General features: G+C 45.1%; 3 protein-coding genes across 4 annotated transcripts; 2 read left to right on the top strand and 1 right to left on the bottom strand.

Moving 5' to 3' along the window:
- Positions 1-1,136: 1,136 nt before the first annotated feature.
- Positions 1,137-14,562, top strand: BECN1 (beclin 1). 2 transcript variants are annotated; one of them, XM_080924385.1, is made up of 12 exons: positions 1,137-1,262; positions 1,533-1,661; positions 4,365-4,432; positions 6,782-6,840; positions 7,469-7,559; positions 7,667-7,803; positions 7,927-8,121; positions 8,914-9,060; positions 11,358-11,507; positions 12,354-12,414; positions 12,927-13,069; positions 13,849-14,562. In XM_080924385.1, exons 2-12 carry the CDS (start codon positions 1,535-1,537, stop codon positions 14,015-14,017), a joined length of 1,347 nt encoding a protein of 448 aa, XP_080780511.1. In that variant the 5' UTR covers positions 1,137-1,262; positions 1,533-1,534; the 3' UTR covers positions 14,018-14,562. The 2 variants fall into 2 exon arrangements, with proteins under 2 accessions (XP_080780511.1, XP_080780512.1); XM_080924386.1 differs by having other exon boundaries at positions 1,145-1,284.
- A 668-nt stretch (positions 14,563-15,230) lies between these two features.
- Positions 15,231-23,260, bottom strand: CNTD1 (cyclin N-terminal domain containing 1; the record flags this gene model as incomplete). The annotated part of the gene is made up of 7 exons (XM_080924143.1): positions 23,048-23,260; positions 19,112-19,187; positions 18,704-18,875; positions 17,692-17,854; positions 16,609-16,753; positions 15,857-15,953; positions 15,231-15,398 (listed from the first exon to the last, which is right to left on the bottom strand). Exons 1-7 carry the CDS (start codon positions 23,214-23,216, stop codon positions 15,231-15,233), a joined length of 990 nt encoding a protein of 329 aa, XP_080780269.1. The 5' UTR covers positions 23,217-23,260.
- A 322-nt stretch (positions 23,261-23,582) lies between these two features.
- On the top strand, positions 23,583-24,548 carry COA3 (cytochrome c oxidase assembly factor 3). Its single transcript, XM_080923160.1, has 2 exons — positions 23,583-23,810; positions 24,064-24,548. The coding sequence occupies exons 1-2, from the start codon at positions 23,597-23,599 to the stop codon at positions 24,174-24,176; spliced, it is 327 nt and encodes a 108-aa protein (XP_080779286.1). The 5' UTR covers positions 23,583-23,596; the 3' UTR covers positions 24,177-24,548.
- The last annotated feature ends 480 nt before the right edge of the window (positions 24,549-25,028 follow it).

Genomic DNA, 25,028 nt, shown 5'->3' with positions numbered 1-25,028 from the left:
CAATGCCTGTAAGCCCAGCTCCAGGGGACCCAGCATCCTCTCCTAGGCTCCCCGGGCATCTGCACCCACATATCGTCTCCACTGGACTGTTTAAAATGCCACTTTTATCATATACTAAATATGCCTGTATCCATTTTTATATATTTTAACTCTGCTCTGGTTGATTGACTACTCATCCCTTCCTGCACCAACATGCGAAGGAATGTGAACATATCTGCTCCCGTAGGTGGCAGGAAGACACGATTGACCCTGAACCACATCTCGGTTACCTCTGAATCACTTCGCTTTATAATTTTATGACTAACTCCGGTGCATTTCCTAGCTAACAATTGAACTTTTTAAACAAAGCTCGCCTAATCTCCAGAAACATGAAGCCTAGTCCCATATATGTGTATTTTTGTATGCATATGGTTTTACATGCATTGGTGTTTTGCCTGCTGTATGTCTGTGTGAAAGTGTCAGTTCTTAGAGACACTTGTGAGCTGCCTTGTGGTTGTATGGGTTTGAATCCAGGTCCTCCGGAAGGGCAGTCAGTGCTTTTAACCGCTGAGCCATCTCTCTCCATACCCCACTGTTACCTTTTTATTTATTTACATTTTATTATATACATACATATACATCTATACGTACATATAATGATAAAATTTATCATCCGGCCAAACGCATTCTTTCAGAAGGGTTTAGGCAAATTGAGTCTCCCAAAAATACACTTTAAAAACTGACACCTGCCGGAAGCTGGTGGTGCATGCCTTTAGTCACAGCACTTAGGAGAGACTGAGGCAAGCGGATCTCTGTAAATTCAAAGCCAGCTTGGTCTACGGGGAGTTTCAGGACAGCCAGGGCTACACAGAGAAACCCTGTCTCAAAAAACCACACCCCAAACAAACAAGCAAGCAAGCAACAACTTGACACCTTAAGGATATCGAAGTGGCTCCACTTGGAAGTAACAAATCTTGAATGAACTTTCTAAATCCGAACTGAGCTTACAGTTTCCGCACACCTGTCGGCTCATGCTGCAATTCCCCGCTAAGCCTCTGGATGGCGCCCCGAACCGGATAAACTGGGATCTGGACCAGGAGTCCTTGCGTCAGCTCCCGTCAAAGCGTCACTTCTGGTCCCGGGCGGAAGTCTTCAGCTAGCCGACCGGGAAGTAGCTGTAGACCGGGCGATGGGAACTCTGGAGGTTTCGCTCCGGGGCGGACCCGAGGCCACTGTGCCCCCGCGGTAGAGCGAGCCTGGGTGGAGGGCTCTGGGGTCCCGAGGTGAAGAGCGTCGGGGCCTGAAGTGAGACCTTAGAAAGAAGCCTAGAATCCCTGGCGGTCACTTTGGTGGCCCCTTCCCCCGCCCAGTCCAAACTGCCTTAGCCGGGCTCTGCCCCGGAAGCGGGTCCTCTGCTGTCATACCATTCCCAGAGGGAACGCGCGGACCGGGATTTTCCTCTCCACCTCCACTATCAAGGCAGCGGGTAGCCTCGGGCCCGAGGTTCAAAGGTGCCGATTCTTCTTAACGACGTCTTTTCTCCGCTGTCGCAGGCATGGAGGGGTCGAAGGCGTCCAGCAGCACCATGCAGGTGAGCTTCGTGTGCCAGCGCTGTAGCCAGCCTCTAAAACTGGACACGAGCTTCAAGATCCTGGACCGGGTCACCATCCAGGAACTCACAGGTCAGCAGGATCCGTGGGAAGAGGGTGAAAAAGAGGATGGGAAATGGGCAACTTTAGAAACATTGTGGTGGCTTTTGGTTTCCTCTTGAGGAATAGAGTTCTGACTTTGTCTTCAGAGTGAAGGAGTATTCACTTATAACAAACAGAATTTCTTGAGGACTTAACAGTGTACGAGGTATCCTGTAACAGTCCCCGTGGTAACCGGTCTTGGTGACTCACAACTATAATTACAACACTCAGGAGGCTGAAGCAGGAGCTACCCCGAGTTCCAAGCCAGCCTAAGCTACAGAATAAGACCCTGTTTCCAAAAATAAAAAGAACAAGTGCCCATGGTTGCACCCTTTTACAGATGAAGAATTGAGTTTTAGAGAGGTCAGTCGTGAAGCCTGAAGAAGCGAGAGAGGTGACTAGCGAGTTTAAACAATGTCCAAGGGCCTGGCATTAGCACGTAAAGCTTGGCTTTGTTGTATCTATCTCCCTAGATCTTTGTTTACTTTTATTATTAGTATTAATTGTCTGGGTGGTTTGCGTACATGTATGTCTGTCCACCACATGAATACACAATGCCTGGAGAGACCAGAAGAGGGCGTCAGATCCCTGAACTCGAGTTAACAGGTGGTTGTGAGCCACCCTGTGAGGGCTGGGAATCAAACCTGCGTCCTTCAGGGGCAACAAGTGCTCTGAACTGTTGAGGAATCCATCCAGCTCTTATTTTTCTTCTTCCTTTAAAAGTTTTTTTTTTAATTTATTATTTTTGCTCTTTGTTTAGACAAAGTCTCAATTTGTAGCCTTTGGCTGGCCTGGGACTTATTTGTCCTATCTCTGCCTTCAGAGTTCTGTGGTTAAAGGCTTGTGCCACCACAGCTGGCTTGTTTTTCACATTTTTGAAGGTTAATTGTTGTGCCTTCAAAGTGTAAAAATGGTAAAGACAGGACCCATCCTTTATCTCCCAAATGTTGGAATAAAGAAGATATGTGTGGCTCTCTTGGCCTCTCTTGGCCTTGTGCTCTTGCAGCCTTGCTCTCTCCCTCTTCCCTTCCCTTACCCCCTCTGTCCCACGTGCTCATGGCCGGCCTCTACTCCTCTACTTCTCTCTCTCTGTCTCTACCACCCTCTTAACTCTCCCAAGACCTGAATAAACTTTATTCCGTACTAAAAAAAAAAAAAGAAGAAGAAGATATGTGTGCTTCCATGCCCAGCTTTACATATTTTTAGACTTTTTTTTTATATATTTAAAAATCTCAATACATTTATGGGGTACCATGTGATGTCTTAATACATGTATAATAATGCTCAAGTCAGGGTTGCCACTTTGTTTCTTCCAACATTTTTGGTTTCCTTGTGGTAGGACCATTTCTAGTCTTCCCTTCTGGCTTTTCGGGACTGTGCAGTCCTTACCCTTGGTACTCATAGTCAATACTGTACAGTAGGACAGCAGAACTTTTTCTCCTACCTAACCGGTCTGTTGAGCATAACCATCATTTTGCTCTAGGTTTAAATGAGATACACCACATATGAGTGAGGCCGTTCAGTGCTTGCCTTTCTGGGCCTGGATAATTTCACTTAATTATGTCCTTTAGCCTTAAATGAAAGGAGTTCAAGCTTTAAAAAAAAAAAGCTGAATAGATTGCCTTTGTGTGTATATTAGCTTTGTCTTTGTTAGTGATGTTTTGTTTTTGAGGTAGAGTCTCTGTTATTATATAACAGAGTCTGGCTTTAAACACATGGTTGAATTTCCTCAGACACCAAAGTGCTAGGATTATAGCCCCTGCCTCTTCTGTGCCCTCTCCCAATGCCAGGGTTTGAGATGAGGGCCTGGCTCTGGCTAAACAAGCGTTCTATCACTCAGCCACATCCACAACCCTACATCCTTGATATGTGGGTACAGACAGAAAATTCTTTTATTCTTTCCCAGTTATTCTAGGGAAAGGGGATGCTAACTTTTGTGATGGAAAAACTTACAATATAAGACTGGAGAGAGAGCTCACTGGTTAGGAGCATTTAATGCTCTTCCAGAGGACCTGAGTTTAGCTCCCAGTGGGCACATTGGGTCGTCCACAACTGCCTATAACTCCAGCTCCAGGTAATCCGATGCCTTCTTCCTGTCCACATGTGGACAACCACACCCAGAGATACTACATGTACACATACCTTTTTAAAAAGATGTTAAGTATATAACGAAGTCCTGCATGCCCATCATCCAGTGTCAACAATTACCAACACGTGTTCAGTCACGCCTGGTCTGGAGACCCATTCAGTGCTCTCTACTCTGAAATACCTTGAAGTAAATGCCTAGGGCAGGAAAATTAACTCTCTCTGTATGACACTTAAAGTCAGGGTACCATTGTGCTTTTCGGATTTTAACATTCTAGTAACAGGAAGAGAGGGAAGGGAACAGAGTTAAAGAATGTTAAAAGGGGGATGGAGCAGGAATGGTGGCACAAATCATTAATCCTGACACTCAGGAGACAGACAAGTGTATCTCTGGGAGTTCAAGTCCAGTCTAGCCTATCTGTTGAGTTCCAAGCTAGACAGGGCTACACAGTGAGACCCTGAAGGTAGAAATAGACAGACAGACTGACAGGGAGGAATTGTGGTAGGGTTGGGCTGGTAATGAGGTGATTTTGGGTTCTAACCTGTGCTTTGCTAAGCCTTCCTGCTTTGATAAGACTGTTTCTAACTCAGGATTTTCCTTGCCCTTAGCTCCGTTACTTACCACAGCCCAGGCGAAACCAGGAGAGACCCAGGAGGAAGAGGCTAACTCAGGAGAGGTAAAAGAAGTGCCCTTTCCCCATCCTCCTCATACCTAAACGGGAGGCTTGATATGAAAACACCAAAATACAGACTGGATTTCTGCAGAGTGTTGGATGCCTCCAGACTCTGGAGGTTAATATTAAAGAGTGCTTTTTAAGAGATATTCTAGCCAGACACAGTGTTGCCCACCTGTAATCCTAGCCACAGGAGGCAGAGGCCCTGAAGATCACAGATTAGAGGCCAGCCTGGGTTACATGGTGAGTTCCAGACACGCCTGAGATACATATATAAAAAAGAAAACAAAAACAGGGTTAGGGTTGTAGCTTGGTTAGTGAGTGAGTGCTTTTTGGTCCTGAGCATCAGCTCAGGTTGTAGCTCAGGGATGGTGCTTGCCCAGCAGGTGCAAGCCACTGGATTCAATCCCCAACACCCCAGAAAAAGAAAGTTGTTCATGGAGTCTGCTGCAGAACTTTGGAGGTACCAAAGTATACCTCAAGTTACAAGATTACTGAGTAAACCATCCATTAAAAAGTGGAACGATAAAGGCCATTGTGATGGCTCAGTGGGTGAGGGTGCTTGCCACACATCCTGACTACCTGGGATTTTGTGTATGCTCTTGTACACACACACACGAATAAATAGATAAGTATTTTAGAAATGTGTTTAAAGATGTGATTATAGAAGAGCATAGTGGATTATGCTTGGAATTCTTGGTATTTGGAAGGCCGAAGCAGAAAGATTATTGTAAATTTCCAGCCAGCCTGGGCTCAGAGCCTAATGATCTGAGTTCAAACCCTGGAACCCACACAATGGAAAGACTCCTATAAATTGTCCTTTGCCCTTTGGCATGTGTGAGCACCCACACATACATAAATGAATGTAACTTAAAGAATGAATGACCAAGGTTAGAGATGAGATGACCTATGTGTTTAGGTTACTCCAGGGTATTCTTGGTTATATCTTTAATTCTCTAGAGTTACCGTCTCTCACCATACACAAACATCTTGTTTAGACAGTGGGTTGTATATTTACCATAGACATGAAAGATTAGCAGTGTTAGAATGTGTCATTTTTAAATTCTAGTGCTGTCGGTGACAAAGCTGGGGGGTCTAGTTCAGAGATAGAGCCCTTGTGAGGATGGTGGAGAGGAGGAGGTTTTCATTACCAAAGATAGATGCTGTAAGTTGGTTTTCTTTTGTGGGAAGCAGGTCATTGTTAAATAGAAGTTACTGATTTGGGAAAGAATCCCAGGGATCTCTAGTATAATACAGAGAAGAAAGATTTATCCTGTCTTCCTAATAAGGGAGTATTCACCTGGAAAAGTGAACCTTAAGTGGGTTGGGGGCTGTTAATCCTGGCCTCATACTCTTCAGGCAGTCTAGATTGCAAGGCCAGAGAAAACCTGCAAAGAAGCAAAAGTGGCAGGCAGCTGAAGCCGGCAATGTTACAAAACTTTGAACATAAATGTTCTAGAACTGTTGATAATAGGCAGTCAGTCCCGTTACTGACAAGCCACTGGTTCCTTTAAAATGCATTAAAGAAAGTTTTTCTCCCTAAAAATTCATAATTTTTTATGTGCTTTGTGCTATGGCAAGTTTGACTGTGGTCTGTTCTGCCTTTTCCCTTGCACCTTGATTGATTTAGGGTGTTTGCTTCTGTGACTGGTAAGTGTTGAGAAATGCAAATTGAACCCAGGGATAAAGTCTGGTATCTTTGGAAGTATTGTCCCCCATCAAAAAAAGCAAGCATCAGATGGTCCTAGGGAGTTGTCTGTGCTGTGAGTCCTTTCTTAAATCCTTTACAAAGACTAAGTCTAGGCTTCTACCTTACTTTTTGAGACAGTCTCTAACTGGGACCTGATCCTGGAGCTTGCAGAGGCTGGCCACCTAAGCTGGGAGGCTTGTAAGGTCCTCCCAGTTCTGCCATGAAAGGTGCACACCCTGATCACCCTTTGTTTATTCTTTAGTTCATTTTGACTTTATTTTGTAGGGGGTTCGTTGTTTTGTTTTGTTTTTGTTGTTGAGACAGGGTCTCTCTATATAACCCTGATTCTTGTGCTATGTAGATCAGACTGGAGAAAAACAACAAAACAAAAACCTCAGAAATATACCAGTCTGCGATCAAAGGCATGTCCCACCAAGACCCATTTGTTTGTTGAGCCGTGGGCATTCTGTTCCTTGAATAGAAAGAATGTTATCTACCTAGCAATCTCCCAGCCCAGATAACTACCCACTTCTTAAGTTGCTCTGGTTTATCAAGTTTTGTGGTTATCAGTTTAGGCTAAAGCTAAATAGTTCTCAGGCTTTTGGGGAAATAGGCTCCACTCTAAGTTGCCAGATTCTAACACTCTCTTATTTCTTTCTCAGGAGCCATTTATTGAAACTCGCCAGGATGGTGTCTCTCGAAGATTCATCCCCCCAGCCAGGTGCTTACTATTCCTCAGTCCCCTGTTTCTTGCCAAAGGAATTTTAATTAAACCTAGGAGTTAGGACATGGGACTAGGTAATGAATTATCATCTGGGCTTTTGGCTCTTTTTCGGAAAGCCGTGTTCCCTTATTCCTGACCTGTCCCTTCCGGCATTCATTTTTGTCCTCTGTAGTCCTTTACACAGTGAGAAGGGTTGCCACCTGTATTGTTGAAGAATGGGGGACTGACTGAGATGGGTTCTTGAGACGTTTTTTAGTAGCTCTTGTTAGATGTTTAGGTCCCTAGTTCTCACTGATGTGGCAGGTAAAAGGTGCTGTCAAGGACTGCGGTATTAAAAAATGTTCTTGTTCTCCTTCCTTTTTGCTGTAGACATACATATCCATTTTTGATGCCCCTCTCCCTCAGTTCTTCCAGGTTAGCCTGGTGCTGAGTAGTGCCCCTGTGAAGACCGGCATGGCCTTCCTTTGGGAGAGAGGGGCTTCGGGAGGTCCACTCGGGCTAGGAGTGGGTATGCGCCTTGAGGCCCCTCAGCAGGTGCTTGAGAGTCTCTGCCACTGGCAGCACAATAGGTGGAGGAGGCCTCTCTGCTCCCTCATGTGGCCCATGGGCGGGGGGCTGTCTGCAGGATGATGTCTACAGAAAGTGCTAATAGCTTCACTCTGATCGGGGAGGCATCTGATGGTGGCACCATGGAGAACCTCAGCCGGAGACTCAAGGCAAGTTTGCCTTATTTCACTGCCAAGAACTGGGTATAGTTGGTACAGGGGGGTGACTCGGAGGGTAGCTCAGGAGAGACCCTATCCTGACTGTCCCATGCTTCCAGGTCACTGGAGACCTTTTTGATATCATGTCGGGCCAGACAGACGTGGATCACCCGCTATGTGAGGAATGCACAGATACTCTTTTAGACCAGCTGGATACTCAGCTCAATGTCACTGAAAATGAATGTCAGAACTACAAGTGAGTACCTCCAGGGTCTGGGCTGGAGTGACTTGGTCCTTAGGACTTAAGAGTTCTGCTCCCCTCAGGCACGTGGAACAGGGGGGCCCTCTAGTCAATAGACTGTGTCTGTGCCCTTGGCAGACGCTGTTTGGAGATCTTGGAGCAAATGAATGAGGGTGACAGTGAGCAGCTACAGAGGGAGCTGAAGGAGCTGGCCTTAGAGGAGGAGAGGCTGATCCAGGAGCTGGAAGATGTGGAAAAAAACCGAAAGGTGGTGGCAGAAAACCTGGAGAAGGTCCAGGCTGAGGCGGAGAGACTGGACCAGGAGGAAGCTCAGTGAGTGCTTGCCCTGCTCCTCTGCCTTTTCTGCCTTCAGCACAGGGAGAGGGAGTGGTTCCAGCTGAATGTGTTTGATTAGGTCAGCTGTCAGTACAATGTCTGCTCCAAATGCAGCATGTTGTTTCTGGGCCTGTTTCCAGAAGCGTGTCAGGAGGCAATGGAGGAAGGCTTGCTATGAGAGGTGAAGCAAGGATGTTAGTTGGGTGGAATGATGGCACCAGGGCTCTGAAAACATGCTTGGGTCAGATAGATGGGTCCGTGGGTTAAAGGACTTCAGTTCAATTCCTGAGACTTACACAGCAGGAGAGACCCAGCTCTGCCGGTACACAAATGAATGCAATGAGAGAGAGACCGGCTATTTGTTTTGCAAGACAGGGTTTCTCTGTGTAGCCCTGGCTGTCCTGGAACTTGCTTTGTAGACCAAGGCTAGTCTAGAACTCAGGGATGTGCCTGCCTCTTCCTCCTGAGTGTTGGGATTAAAGGTGTTTGCCACCAAGCCTAGCTGAAAAATGCACCCTAAACTTGTTTCACTTCTGAAAAAAACAAATCGAAAATACAGGATTTATTTTGTTCGCAATAGTCCTTCTATAGTTTTAAATATAGGCATCTGGAATTTGAGACATTTTTATACTTTGTACTCAGAACATTCCTCTGAGAGGAATCAATGCCAAATGTAGAGCATTGTGTGATCAGATGTAACTATATCACTAGAGTAAATCCTTCAGAATGAGGAGAGAGGAGCTGCAGCCTCCACAGTCAGCCTTTTCTGGTCCCCTTGGCTGCTCACAGGTACCAGCGGGAATACAGTGAATTTAAACGGCAGCAGCTGGAGCTGGATGATGAACTCAAGAGTGTGGAGAACCAGATGAGGTATGCCCAGATGCAGCTGGACAAGCTCAAGAAAACCAACGTCTTCAATGCGACCTTCCATATCTGGTAATAAGGGTAGGGGTGTGTGGGGGGGCACATCTGGGAAGCACTTCATATCTGGACCTGGGCTGTGTTAGCAGCACACCAGGTTGGTCACCTCATAGTAGAGGCACTAAAGGTCCCTTTTACCTGTGCCAGGTTTACGACAGGTTCCTGTCATTTCTCTTAATAGGAGAGATATAATGTGGGCTGTGTGTGTCCATGTCTGCATGAGAGTGTGGATGCTCACATAAGTAGGATTCTGGAGATTAGTGTTTGTATCTGCCCACCAAATCCAATTGCCCGGTGCTGCTTTTAAACTATTTTATTAGCCAGGCCAAACTGTCCACTCTGCCTACAGAGAAAGGCAGAAAAGATCAAGGAGATAAAGATTATAAAATTTGAGATTTCCCACTTTCACCCAAGCCTAGGCTTTTCTTCAGATCTATATACCTAAGCTCCTCTTGGCATTTTAAATGCATACCCCAAACCAACTTCCATCTGCTTTGATACCAAAGTGAAAGCCTGAGAGTCACTGAATTCTCTCATGTTCCTCCCGACAAAAGAACAAATATCAAAGTCACCAAGCTCCACTGAGTCTGCCTCCCGCCTCCTCTCTGTTAGAGTCATGTGCATGAGTGTTCTTCATATATGAAGTGCATCACACACATGCCTGTTGCCCACAGAGGCCAGATGAGGGAGTCATACCCTTTTGGATTGGAGTAACAGAAAGTTGTGAGCTGCAGTGTGGGTATTGAGAATTAAATTTGGGTCCTCTGGAAGAGCAGCCAGTGATCCTAACGGCTAAGCCATCTCTCCAGCCTGGTGCTGATTTATTTTATTATTTTTAAAAGAAATTTATTTATTTTATGTATGTGAGTACACTGTTGCTCTCTTCAGACGCAGTAGAAGAGGGCATCAGATCCCATTACAGATGGTTGTGAGCCACCATGTAGTTGCTGGGAATTGAACTTAGGACCTCTGGAAGAGCAGCCAGTGCTCTTAACCGCTGAGCCATCTCTCCAGCCCCTGGTGCTGATTTATAACCCCAAGTTCATTTTGTGTATTTATTATTGAATTGGTAACTATTGAGTGCTGCTGTGTGGAAGGCAGTGTACTAACCACCAGGAGGGTCAAGCAAACAGTACAGTGTCAGTCTGCCAGTTATTTATGATCTAGAAGGAATGCATACATAATAGGCAGGCGTGTTACAGTGTGATAATGAGAGGCCCAGGGTGAGAACAGGAAAGAGTTCTGTCCCAGTTTGGGGAGATGCATGGAAAATTCCCCCCAGAAGGCAGATGTGTCTAAGAGGTGAAGTAGATGTCTCCAGAGAAGGAGTTGTTCCTGGCAGAGAACATCGTGTGCACAGAAACAGGAGCAAGGGAGTGGTGAATTGTAAGAACTGAAAGGATCTTATTGTGGCTCAAATTGAGTGTAAAGGGGCAGGCGGCCGGATATGAAACTGGAGAGTTACCATTATTGAGGCATTTGGAATTGATCCCAAGCAGGGGGAATAATTGAAGCACAGGGAAGTGGCATATGTACATTTGCATTTATGAATAGTAGCTTTACTTCCAGGGTGAGAAATGATCTGGGAAGGAGCTCTGTTGCTGGGAGTCTAAATTGGGAAAGAATAGCAGTCTGGAGATAGAGGGAAGTAGACAGTTTTGTTGTTGGGTTTTTTCTTTTTTTGCGGGGGTTGGGAGGTGGTGAGACAGGATTCCTAAGTAAACAGCTTTGGCTGACCTGGGACTCACAGAGATCTGCCTGTCTCTGCCTCCCAGGTGCTGGGATTACAAGCATACATCACTCGCCCAGCAGAAGTAGACAGATTTAAGACAAGTAGAAAGGTGCTAGAGAGATGGCTCAGCAGTGGTTAAGAGTACTCGTTGCTCTTGCAAAGGATTTGTTCAATTTTTAGCACATGGTTGTTAAGAACCATCCATAACCGCAGTTCAGGGAATTCAGGAGGCATGTGTTGATGCACATTCCTACATGAAAGGAAACACCCAGACATGACTCTAACAGAGAGGAGGCGGGAGGCAGACTCAGTGGAGCTTGGTGACTTTGATATTTGTTCTTTTGTCGGGAGGAACATGAGAGAATTTAGTGACTCTCAGGCTTTCACTTTGGCATTGAAGCAAATGGAAAAGATGCTTTCTTGGGTGGTTTGGGGCATGCACTTAAAATGCCAAGGGGAGCTTAGGTATATATATGGACCTGAAGAAAAGGAGAGGGATTCAATGGGCTAGGCTTCAGTGAAAGTGGAAAATCTCAAGTTTTATAATCTTTTTCTCCCCTGACCTTTTCTATCTCTGTAGGCACAGTGGACAATTTGGCACAATCAATAATTTCAGACTGGGTCGCTTGCCCAGTGTTCCTGTGGAATGGAATGAAATCAATGCTGCCTGGGGCCAGACAGTATTGCTGCTCCATGCTTTGGCCAATAAGATGGGTCTGAAATTTCAGAGGTGAGAAGATACAGCTTCCATAGCACCCTGGGAGAGGTGTGTCTTTGATGTAATCCGTCTGTATACCTAGTACTGCTCCACTGGGGCAAGAACCCTCACTGCCAGCAGACAGACTTCCCTCTGGATGCAGGGCCTATGTGTGGTTTCCCTTCATCACAGGATTCTTGCCTGTGATACCATGCAGCAATCTCCAACAGTCTCCAGAACCTACTTTTTCCCTTTAAAAACTTCAGTTTTTGTTTTTAAAACTCTACCAGAGTATCCAACCTTTTGATATTGTGGTCTACAAATGTGTTGAGCCTCATTCACAGCTGTCCTGGGACAAAGGCAACCCACGGGCTGAAAGTTATATGCACCTTCTAAACCAAAAACGCCAGGCATGGTGTCAAATACCTGTGATCCTAGTGTTGGAGAAGCTAAGGCAGGAAGATCGAAAGATCAAAGTCAGCTGGCCTACACAGGGAGACTCTAAAACAGAGCAAAAGTCAGCTACAACTTACATTAACTAGTGGACTCAGTTAAGACTTTAAAGATGGACTCTACACAAGTTGGGAGAGGAGGGAATAGTAAAGTCTCTGGGTAAGATGTATATGTAGATTAAAAATTTCTGGGTTGCAACTGAGTGGTAGTTGCTCACATCTTTATCTCTGCACTTGGGAGACAGAGGCAGGTGGATCTCTGAATTCAAGACCAGCCTGGTCTACAGAACAAGTTCTAGGACAGCCAGGGCTACACAGAGATACCCTGTCTCAAAAAAAAAAAAAAAAAAAAAAAAAAAGTGTTGCAACTTTGCAATAATAGCTGTAGGAGGAGTCTTGTATCCATCTATCTGCATCCCCGCTTTAGGTACCGGCTTGTTCCCTATGGAAATCATTCCTATCTGGAGTCTCTGACAGACAAATCTAAGGTACTCTGGGAGATCCTATTTGCAGTGGCTTATAGAGTTTGTGCTTATCCTAACAAAATGGGTTCACTGGCGCCTAGGGATGAGGCTTAGAGATAGAGTACTTGCCTAAAGTACAAAAGGCCTAGTGTCTTTAAAAAGGCATAATTTTTATATCAGCTGACACTGTTCAGTGTCTTTCTCAGACTATCTCATAAGGAACCAACAATCTTGTTCAGACGTAGCTCTTTGGGGGTTACAGAGAAAAATTGTTTTTTTATATCCTGCTGAAAGAAAGTCTGGCAGATCAGAGGAGAGCTTGAACTAGAGGGTGGTGAATATACAGTTCAGTTCATTTCCATTGGTACAGAAGCTGCCAAGAGCTGGTGTTTGCCTGTTGCTTTGGGAGTTGAGGGCTATCGAAGACATTGGTCAGCTATATTACATGTTCTGGTGGGCGCAGGCAGAGCTTGGGTGCTTTGAGGCCATGGGATGACTGGGGCCACGCCCATAGCCAGTTCTTTCTTCTTGGGCAGGAGTTGCCGTTATACTGTTCTGGGGGTTTGCGGTTTTTCTGGGACAACAAGTTTGACCATGCAATGGTAGCTTTTCTGGACTGTGTGCAGCAGTTCAAAGAAGAGGTGGAAAAAGGAGAGACTCGATTTTGTCTTCCGTACAGGTGAGTGTTTACCCTGTATCCCGAAAGCTCAGTAAACTTGTAGCAGGGACTAACCGAATTAAAGGGCCAGTGAATGAACACGGACAGTAAAAATGGCAAAAAAAGAACAGTCCACAGTCACATGAGTTTGGCGGTGGTCTTGCAAGCAGAACAGTACGACACGACCCCCTGATCCTGAGTAAAACTATATTGTCTTGGGTGCTGATGGAGATTTCCATGGCAGCGTGCTCAAATTTGCAGTCTCAATTCAGAAAGGCTTTCGCTGGAGCCTTTGGAAATAGACAAGAATTCTCTCAGTGTAGCAGCCCAGCATAGAAACTATCTAGTTCAGGAGCATAAGTTCAGAAGCCAGCTGAGATGTGGCTCACCTAATAACCTAATAGCACTCAGGCTGAGGCAGGGAGAATGTGGGATTTTAAACATCATCTGTTTAGTGAGAAAAGACAGGGGGAAAGTAAGTTTTACTTTCTTTTGCCTTACTCTCGGCTCCTTGAATTCAGGGATGCCTAGGCAGACAGTGAAGATTACTGTAACCTTCACTCCCTCCTGTGTGGGCGTGTCCTCTCCTGTCCTGTACTCTGCCATGACAATGAGGCTCTTGTGACAGCCTTTGATTTTAGGCTTTTAAGCAAATCCAAAATACACTAGCGGTAATTCTTTGCCAGGTGTTCTTTATTAGATAAAATGACGCGAATGGTCTCATGATCAGGTCCCTGCCCATTGCCTGAACTGACTCAGGTTGGCTCTGTTACTAATGAGCTCTGCTATTCCACCTGCAGGATGGATGTGGAGAAAGGCAAGATTGAAGACACTGGAGGCAGTGGCGGCTCCTATTCCATCAAAACCCAGTTTAACTCTGAGGAGCAGTGGACAAAAGCGCTCAAGTTCATGCTGACAAATCTCAAGTGGGGTCTCGCTTGGGTATCCTCACAGTTTTATAACAAGTGACTTGCTCCTTTGGGGATATTCGCCTTTAAGGTTTTCATTTTGTTTGGTTTGGAAAGATGCTTTAAATTAAATTTGGGTAATATTAAACCACATGTTTACAATACCAAAATCCACAAAAGCTACTTTATTTTAGAATATTACAGATAGTTTCCAGAATACAACACGCCATGTATAGCAGAGACCCTGCCATAGTTTTGGCTCAACCCTATGCGTCCTTTCCCTCTTTCCTGAAGACAACTAATTTAAATTTGTTTTCTTTTTTAAGTTGAATTGACATTAATGTGTTTTCACTGGATTTTATCTCTCTCAACTTCCTGCACTTAAAATATACAACAGGAAAGTTCTGAGATGAGATGCCGTGGCACGCAGCTGGGTGATGTGGGAAAAGGACACCAGGTCAGGAGTTGCAAGTCTAACTCTGTCCTCACTTCTAGTATTGAACGCCTGCTGTGCTAACTGTTGGAATTACAAAATGCTGTTTGATACTGTTTGCAACGTGGAAAGATTTAATTATTTGTAATAAAGGATTTGCTATGGTCTATTAATTACCAAGTGGTGCACCAGTATGTTTTTCCTTAAAATTGAGTATTTTGTATTCTGGAAGAATTGAGTTTCAGTCAGTTTGGTAGAAATTCTGTTGAAACATGTCTTAGTTTAAAGGAAAATAAAGGGGGAAAAAAGGAACCAGAATGATGGTATTTAGCCCCAGTACTCAGGAGGCAGAGGCAAGTGGACCTCTGAATTCCAGCCCGGTCTGGTATGTATAGTGAGTTGAAAGGCAGCCAGGGCTGAATAGTGAGACCCTGTCTCAAAACAAAACAAAAAAGCCAGCTGTAGCAGGAGCAAGGAAAGAAAGGCTACTTCAGAGATACTCAGTCGAGGTCATCCAAAAGTGTTTTTAAAGTCCTCAAAAATACTTCTCTATCTGATACTACCTCTTAGATTAAATTAGGAAAAGTTAAAAGTCTTGCTAAACAAAACGAACCAATTTCATAATTTAACTCCATTTAATTCTTTAATGTTTTTTAGCCTGCCATGACACAACAGATATGTTTGTCTCCCATAACTATCTCTGATGTAGAAAAAAACAATAGCATGCCTAAAATTGGATTACAAAACACTGTTCAAAGGAAACTTGGAATTTTTGTACTCTGAGTATGAAAGTAAACAAAGAAGGGGTCCAGTGACAGAAGGCGGTGCAGGTCAGCCAGCCTCATGTGTTAGAGGAAGCAGCAGTCCTCAGAGCTCTGGCTGCCTTGTGGGGGCCAGGCTGCTGTTGCCCAGGAGTGTTTGCTCCCACGCTGTGAGTCAGGATTGTGTAAGAGAACTCAGCAATGCTTTCCGAGGCAATGCCGGTGATGCTCTGCAGATGCCCTATAACCTTCAGAAAGACACATCTTATTACTAAATAATCTCAACATACTTTAGTGCACACACGTGTATACACACAAATACTTGAGAAAATATCTCAAGCCTCAAAGCTTTTTATTTTTCTGAACGTAGAGGGAAAATTAAATCCAGATTCCTATGTTGATGGCCAAGTGATATTTTCCTGATAACATCACACATGCTCTTTCTGCTAGTTACTTGTTTCCCCATAAAGGACAGAACAGTGGGTCATAACTATAATGGAAACGGAACATAGGCCTCTATTTCCAATTTCATAAAATGGAAACATTTGCATCCTATTCTGGTTTTCCAGCCCTCCCTCCTTGATTGACCATCCATTCCCTGGGTCCTGGCACCTCTCTAATGCACACCGTCTCTGAGTTTCTTTAACTGATGGGGGAATGCTTTCTAAGTTCTCTGACCATGCTGATCCTGCTCAGTGGTACATACCTGGCTCCAGCATTCATGGTTTTGGATGAAGGCACTTGCTGTAATGATTCCAACTGCCAACAGCATAAAGTCTTCCTTCACAGAGCTAAACTTTTCCCTGAATAATTAAAAACCATATTAATTTTGGAGCTAGTATAAAATGTGATCCTAAATTCTAGGATCATAGAACTTCAACTATGAGTTCTTCATATTAATCACGTACTTTTTAAACACAGGGAAAAATGGTCAGGTAATTGCTGATCTGCTGTCCCAATGTCCCCCAGCTCAGCTGGGGTTAAAACATGTACCTTGTGTCTTGAGTGGCTGATAGGCCTTTTGTTGTTCCATCTGACTTCCTAACAAGTATAATTGTGAGGCTTTGGCCAGTCTGACTTTACAGTAATCAGATACTTTTGACCAACTTGCAGCCGTGTGACAGGCTTTCCCCACTCGGGTGACTTTTAAAACCATCTAGCACTCTCTCAATTCTTACGTAGTTCCAAAGGAAGAACCAGGAAAGAATGTTAATTATTTGAAGACGTTTACATTTAATAGTAAAAACCTTTAGAATTTTCCTGGGCTAACTCATTTGCATCTGAACCACATGATGGAAGTGTATAAAAATCCAATTAACCTAGGTTGGTTTTCAGTGCTGGGTACTGGATTTCCTAGGCAAGTACTCTACCACTGAGCTCCAAACCCCAAACTCCTATTCATATGATCTGTCCCCTACTTTGCATCCCCAGGATGCCTACCCAAGAAAAGTTTCTTACCCCTGCAGCTGACTGGGTGTAGAATTCTCAATTGAAGCTCTCAGTAGGCTCTCATAGATGGGTTCATGCAGAAGATAGACCAGGTCAAGGAGGGTCAGACAAGTTGCATGTAGTTGTGTAGCAGGGACCGAACAGCCATTGTACCCTACATGGAGTATGTATACGGAAGGGAACATGTGTCTTGTTCTCTGATAATAATCTTATGACATAAAGCTGTTTAGTTGCTAATGTTCTTCCTGATTGTTATACTCAACAATGAAAGATCTGTTAGCAGAAGGTCAGGGTTTTGTTGTTGCTGTTTGTTTTTGTTATTGTTGAGGCAGAGTCTTACTTTGTAGCCCTTGCTGATCTAGAACTTTGTTCCAGGCTGGCCTCAAACTTAGATCCATCTGCCTCTGCCTTCCAACTGATGGGATTAAAAGCATGTATCTGGCCAGAAGGTTAATTTTAAAGGATAAGTCTCCATCTGAAATACATACAATTATAGTACAAATTGTTCTGTCTTATGCTTCTCTGTAAACCCTTGGATCCTGCAATAATAAAATGCCCAATTCAAAAGAAGAAGAAGAAGAGGAAGAGGAGGAGGAGGAGGAAGAGGAGGAGGAAGAGGAAGAAGAAAGAAGAAGAAGAAGAAGAAAGAAAGAGAGAGAGAGAGAGAGAGAGAAAGAAAGAAAGAAAGAAAGAAAGAAAGAAAAAGAAAGAAAGAAAGAAAGAAAGAAAGAAAGAAAGAAAGAAAAGAAAAGAAAATTCCTAATGATTGGGGTGTGGTGATACACACCTTTAATCCCAGCACTTGGGAGGCCAGCCTGGTCTACAAAATTGAGTTCCAAAACAGCCATGGCTGTTACACAGAAGAAAAAGAGTGTCCAATGAATCCAAATAGAAACCAGGTGCTAGACCTCTGAGCTACCTCCCCTGACTAGTGCTGGAGGGAACATCTTCAGCCATCCAGAAACACAGGCTTCCTTCCCACTGCTCCTCTTTGATAGGCTATGTCTCCTGTTGCCAAATCCCTGGGCACATTTGTTTTCTTTCCTGCTGTGGAAGCCTCCAACCCATGTCTTGACACATTTAATAAAGTACCTAGAACTTCCAGGAGCATCTCCACATATGCCAGAGGAGTGGGCAGATTTATTTGGAAGTTCAGGGACTTCAAAATATCAAGCTCTGATTCTAGCAGTTCTTCTTTGGTGTGTGTATAACCAAGAGCCTGGAGGAAATTCAGGACTGTGATGTTGCTGACAATCTGAGCAAAGAAAAAAGCACAGGCAGAGGAGAGCGGTCAGGATGCAGGTCATGTGCCCTCGAAGCAAAGCACTTCAAGCCCACTAAGTTATGCAAGCAGGATTACTTGTAGCTAAGCCTGAGTTCTCCCTTCAAGTCAAGGCACATGCTGGATTCCCTTCCCTCTGTCTGGTCCTTTCTTCCTAATTTTGTTTTGATTTTCTTTGTGGCCATCAGAGCCCACCTACCAATTCCAGTAATTCATTTTCTTTAAATAAACTTCAACTCAGCAAGGCTGATGAGATCCATTCTTAGCCCTCTATTTACACTACTTTTTATTTTATTTACTCTCCACCCTGTTTACACCTATGCCTTTTCGCACTCGGTAAGGGATCCCTTGAGAGCACAATGTGGTAGCCAAGCCGTGGTATCTACTGAAGCACTGGGCCATAGAACAGACTCAATAAATATTTGCTGGATGAGTGATTTTACTGTCCATCCCCTGGATAGTGATGTGGAAACATTTTGTCCTTTTTTAGGTGTAACCATTGGCCTCTAATGCTGATAGGCATGTTGGTAGTTCAGGTACCTTACGTAAACTGTCCTTCAGTCCAAGGGGAGGAAAGGTGACCTGTATGAATGATGGCACCTGTCCAGCAATTATAGTTTGGGAACAGGACTTCAGGCTATCTAATAACTGCCTCTGTGTGACTGTGTGTATTCAGGAGGCATGCTCAGGAAGCATAATTACACTCTGGAATTTCCACATGAGTAATATCACCTAGCTTAGCAGTGGGTTTCTCACAGGCACCTTCAATGAGCTGCTTTCTCCCTGACACTCGGATGCCCATGAACAAACCCAGCGCCTTACTTTGTAGTGGAAAGACAGTTTGCTGGCCAGCTGAACACACGACACCAAACGGAGGATAAACTTGTTGAAAAGCTGCTCTTTCAGAGCCCTCCAGTTCTGCAACTCTGTCTCGTTCCTTCTCAGCTGGAGTGTGGCTTGCCGACAGATGTTCTCTGCCTGCTTCACCATAAACCTGTAAGGGGGGAAGATAAAAAGAAGAGGGTAGCTCACAGTGACACCGACTACAGGGACTTTGTGTGGTGTGTGGTAGACACGCCACATCTTATCCTGCTGGGTATCAAACACTGGCTAGGAGAGTACAAGCCCAGCCAGCTTCTAGGTAAAGGGGCAACCAGTGCTCTGTGATGATCCAGGGCTGCCAGCCATTCTGAGGGGCACCAACACAAAGGCCTCATGCAAGAGCTTTACCTTTCTAGGATTTCTACAGCCTGGTAGCTCACCGATTTCTCCAGACACCATTGTTCAGACAGGAGAAAAACAAACTCTGCCAAAAAAGGAAAGAAGAGCTTAATTCACAAGATGCAACCCAAGCCACTCTGTGAACTCTTGGCATCGTGTAAAAGCCATGATGGAGCTGAAGAGAGGAGGGTCAAGAGGTGAGAAAGATGAGCCCAGAACAAGCAAAGCTGAGCTTAGTTGCCTTTGCTGCCAATGGGCAGATCAGAGGCATGGAAAGGAGGCTGACTCTGTGCCAAAGTCAAGGGCTTACCAAGCCCTTGAGTCTTCCTTTGAGTCTTGGCTGACAGAAGGTTTGGTCAGTTACACACAAACATATACCAGCTGGTGTAGTTGGTCTCTGCCTCATGCTGGGAAGCCCTAGCTCCAAGAGGATTCTTGGATGGATAAAAATCCTAACCCCTATATTCTGTTTTCAGTGGAATGTTGGCAGGAACAGAAAGGTCCCTCCTGGAGTGCCCATAGTCTTTATGACACTGTTTGTTTAGTAACCACCCTGTGCAGAACTCCCATTGCTTTACAAACACAATTCACCTTGCAGCTGGTCACCAGCTCTCGGCCACCAGTTTGTTGGGTAAATCTCTAGTGTTCCTGTGGACTGACTTGTTTTGAAGGAACACCCCCTAACTCAAAGAACATAGCCCAGTTTAGAGGGAGAGAATCCTTAGGAGGTGGGGAGTGTAAGAAACCTTGGCAAGATTTTATCCTGCTTCTGTTTCCCTTTGAAAGAACAGCCCCGGATAAAATTCTATTTAGCTTGCAATATCATGAGAGGGTGGAAACAAGGGTAAATGTCAGTTCTCCGTAAAGAAAACTGAAGACCTAAGAACCTTTATCATTGATCAGCAAAGAATTAGAGTAGAGATCATTTACCCAGCCTGTAAACACATAATCGTATTGTCATATGTCTTCCAAGAAAAAAAAAAAAGAAAACTGGACTTTCTTAGAAGAAAAACAAATAATTGGGCATGCCTGTAATTTGAAATGCCTATAATTTCAACAGGTGGAGGCAGGAGGATCAGGAGTTCAAGGACATCCTCACACAGTGACTGAAGGTCAGCTTGGGTTACATGAGACCCAGTCTCAGAAACAAAATTGTTTTTAAATCCACAAAAAAACTAAAATCAAGCTAGCACAAAACAGTTCAGTAATACACTTAACACAAATGACAAATAGTTTACACACAAAGCCTTCTTACAAAGACCACAGCCCTGGCTAATAATTTCCGTGGAGGAAAAGAATTAAACCCAACTCTGTTTAAGGGCCAGACCTTTGACCTTTTATTTGCTGGACCATAGTCTTTATTTCCTAGTCCAGGGGGATGCATGTTCCCAGATCCTGGATTTTGTTTTGGATCTGTTAAGACTTACTCAGCTTTTAGTTTCTCAAGGAACCTGAATGGGTTAGGCAGAGAGGATTATGGTCACACCCTGCTCTTAGCTTCTCCTCTGCTACTACATGCTCTACTGCATACAAAAATGAACTACTGCATACAAGATCTATCAGCCTCTGAGACGCGGCTCCCCCTCCACCTCATCGCTGCTGAATTTAACACTTGCCATCCTGCCTGCTCCCATTTCACCCCTCTCTCCCTGACATTCCTGCAGCTTGCCTTCTGCTGCTCCCAGTTTGCTAAGATGATTACATCAAAAGCCAGATACTATCCCAGACCGTTAAATAACATGGTCCTCTAACAACCTTCATATCTGTGGGTACCCTGGAAGCATTGGAAACTGCTGACCACAGTTCCTCCAAAACTCTCCGGTTGCCGTCAAATATGTCTCCCTGACTACTTTTTGTTGGTGCGGTTTTGTTGGAGGTGGGGTTTTGTTTATTATTTTACTTTTTAAAATATTTTTTAAATTGTGTATGTGTGTGTGTGAATGCAGCACTTTTGGTAGCTGTTGGAGCCCCTGGAGCTGGAGTTTAGAGGTGATTGTGTGGCTGCCTCCTGTGGGTGCAGGGAACAGAACTTGGGTCCCCTGGAAGGCAGCCCAAGCTCTCAGCTACTGAGCCTTCTCTCCAGGCCGTGTGTGTGTGTGTGTGTGTGTGTGTGTGTGTGTGTGTGTGTGTGTGTGTGTGTGTGTACTACATTCTTGCAAGTGTCTGCAGGGATCAAAAGAGCATGTTGGGTCCCCTGAAACTAGAGTTACAAGTGGTTGTGAGTCTGCCTGTCTGGATGCTGGGACCTAAACCTGGGCCCTCTGAAAAAGTAGCAAGTGCACTTAAGTGCTGAGCCATCTGTCCAGTCCTGGGATTACTATGCTGTATGAGCCACCACACACAGCTCATTGTACTGACTCCCCCTTGTTCCAATTCCCTGAGCACAGACTGTTTCCCAAGGAATTGTCATTGACCTGCTTCTCTTCTCTCCTTCTAGGAGCACCATGGGGAAAATTTAAAAACCTTTATTTCTAGTTCTGAACTTTTAAAACAGTCCGCTAACCTTCCTCTGGATGTTCTTCGAAGATCTTAAACTCAGTAGATCCAAATCAAAACAACTGCCCCCCAAACAAACATCACATTTCCTTATTTTTTGCACTGTGTGTATTGCTCCGAATGGCACCACTATGCTTCCAGTCTCCGAGGTGCAGTCCTTTGATGATCTTCTTTCCTGTCTCCATCTTTTAACAGGCTCCCTTAGCTCATCTCCTCTACTCAAATCCATCCTTTAGACCACATACAAAATAATTTTTTACCAAGGAAAAATTACAACCACACTGCTTCCTCATTCAAATTGCAGTGTCTTCTTCACTTTGGAGAGTTAGCTGGCTTAGCAGTTAAGAGCATCGGCAGCTTCTCCAGAAAACCTGGGTTCAATTCCCAGCACCCACATTAGGTGGCTCACAACAGCCTATCATTCCAGGTTCTGGAGATCTGACACCCTCTTTTCGGGGCTTCTTCTAGCACCAACCACACACATGGCACATAGGCATACATTCAGGCCAATTACCCACACACATACAAAATAGCTAAAAGATATAACAAATTTTAGCATCTTCTTATTTCTCTACTAAACCAAGTATAAAGTCCTTCCCCCTGACAGACATTCAAACTTCTGCTTGGAATATCTCCAAACTACTTTCCTGGTCTTAATTTCTATTGCTTTTCCATATGCTTTGGCCAACCCAGGCTACAACTGTGTACCCTCTACCCCCCTCCTCCCTTCCAAAGCTTTACTCATGGTACCCTTCAATCCCGGACCTCATCTTATAACTCCTTTACACTCTCATAATAGCTTGTATTTTCCACATCAATTACTCTAACCATGGTTGTGCCTACCTGCTCACATGTTAACTATTCCCACCTAAAGGCTACACAGTTTGAGAGCAAAGGCTAGATGGCAGCTCTTTCTATACCAGGCAATGTAAACGATAAATACTCTAAACACATTTACAGAAAAGAGGAGTGGGGGTGGGGTGGGTGGAGAGATGGCTCAAGCAAGTTAGGACTTCTAGAGGACCAGGGTTCAACCCAGCACCCATGGCAGCTCACAGTTGTCTGTAACCTCGGTTCCAGGTGATTGGACACCCTCACACAGACATACATTTATTTTAAAAAGGGGAGGTGGAGCATCCCATGATGCCATGTGCTTTTAATCCCAGCACTTGGGAGCCAGAGACAGCCATTTCTGTGAATTCCAGACAAGCTGAGGCTACAGAGAGAGTTCCAGGTCAAGGCTCCACAGTGAGACTTTGTCTTTAAAAAAGGGGCGGTGGTGGCAGTGGTGGGCAGTGAAACCAAGAGTAAGAGTGCTGGTAAACCTCGTCATCACTTAAAGCCCTACAGCCTAGCATAGCAAGAGTACTAACAAAATATTTGAGTGGAAAAAAAAAAGGTCAGTGCCCCAAGATTCACGTAAACCGACTTCCCACTCTGCATCCGCACCCACGATGCGAGTCTCCCTGAAGCTGCCTGTCCGTCCTGCAGCCTCCTTCACTGCTTGTTCATTCTGCTGGGCCAAGTGAAGCAAAGCATTTTCGATGGTCTCTGTGGCAACCACTCCAAACTGAAAGTCACTGCAGTTAACCAGTCTTGGCCTCAAGGGTCCTTCCATATTCAGAAGTCTTCCGGAACACTTGCACAGTTCACGGGATCCATAAACTGACTTCCTTAGCTTATTTCCAGAATCTTCTGCCACACCTTGGGTTCTTCCTTCACTCTCTGTATGTTTGTCCTCGTCTCCAATCTGAAGAAAACATAATGTCCACCACGGCCTCGAACTGTCAACTTTTCGCGCCCCAACTGCCAAGGAGAGTTCAGCCAATCAGAAAGCAGGGCGCTTCTCACCTTTCCTGTCCCTCCTCTAGGGCGGGGAGACCCCACCTCTACCCAGAAAACTCCACGTGGACTACAACTCCCAGCATCCCCTTCGGAAATCAAAGACTACAATTCCCAGCGAGTTCCGGGTTCGACGGCTTAGGGCGGAGCAGCAACATGGCGTCCCGTGGAGCTGGTGACCCTCTGGATGCTAAGAATGGAAATGCTCCATTCGCTCAGCGCATCGACCCGTCGCGGGAGAAATTGACCCCTGCGCAGCTGCAGTTTATGCGGCAGGTGCAACTTGCCCAGTGGCAGAAAACATTGCCACAGCGGCGGACCCGGAACATCGTGACCGGCCTGGGCATCGGAGCCCTGGTGTTAGCTATTTGTATCCGTCCTGGCTATACTGCATACGGGGTTAGGGAAAAGGGAAAAAGACGTGTAGCTTTTAATGTGCGGGCAAAATGGGATTCATACCTAATCTTACTATATCTACGCTGCGCTTAGTAATAACAGTTGATTAAGGGTTCAAAAAGAGCAAAAGGGTGGCATTCCAAAATCATTAATTTGGGGAAAAAGCAAGGGTGGTAGAAGAAAAGAATGCCCATATGTTTTGTGGTTTCCTGAACCCACCCCACCAGATGGTTACACCTTCTACTCAGTGGCCCAGGAGCGTTTCCTTGATGAGCTGGAAGATGAAGCCAAAGCTGCCCGAGCCCGCGCTCTTGAGAGAGAGAGAGCATCAGGACCCTAACTGTACGGGACCATCTTCAAACTGCAGGAGCCCCTGTACATGTTGAATGATGCCTGGTGGTCTCACAGCATTACTGGCATACTAACTTTGGACTATGATTGAGCCCAAGAAGCCAGAGACTATGATGCATTTGGCCACTGCCAAGGGGGGATTGCTCAGGTCACATGCAGTTTGTATAGTTACTCAGCCCTTTTTATTTCCTTGTTTGAGAGGTATGCCACCTTGCCTTTCCCCAAACTTTGTGGTTTACCCCTTCACCTCCCAGGGGCCCAACTGTTAAGGGGGAGGGTGTGGCCTAACTGCAAAGTTGGAACCTAAAGTAGGAAAGATAGGGTCAAGTTAAGAGTAATAAAATGAGTCATCTCTCCAGAAGCCGAGCTAGTGTGTGGGGGCCCGAGAGAGATACATGGCACTTCACGCTGGAAAGCTCCCTGGCAGTAGCTGCAGTGGTGGCATTGCCCCAGGGAGCTGTAAATGTTTAACTAGAATTACTTTTTCCGTGAGATCTTTCCACCTGATTTAAGGGAGAGATTACTGGACTGTTTGAGACTGAACCAGGCATTAGGGAGAAGAAGGTCACTCCTCTGCTCTCTGCCTTCAGGAACAGTCTTCTTAATGCCGTGGCCTTTTCCTGTCTCTAGATTGGTAGGTGAAGGATGAGCAACAAGTAATTTCCTTCTTTTAACATTTACGGGTACCTGCCTATACAGGCCTAGGGTGGGGTCTGGAGGGGATCATAGCTTGGCCATCGGATCATTGGTCATGTAGTTTCCTTATGACCTGGTGGCAAGAAGCCAGAAAGCTGGCCGATTCCATCCTGCCTCCCATTGTGAGAGGAGAATAGCTTCGAGT

The sequence above is a fragment of the Micromys minutus genome (assembly GCF_963924665.1).
Source record: "Micromys minutus genome assembly, chromosome: 10".
NCBI lineage: Eukaryota > Metazoa > Chordata > Mammalia > Rodentia > Muridae > Micromys > Micromys minutus.
This window is presented reverse-complemented; position numbering and strand designations above follow the sequence as displayed.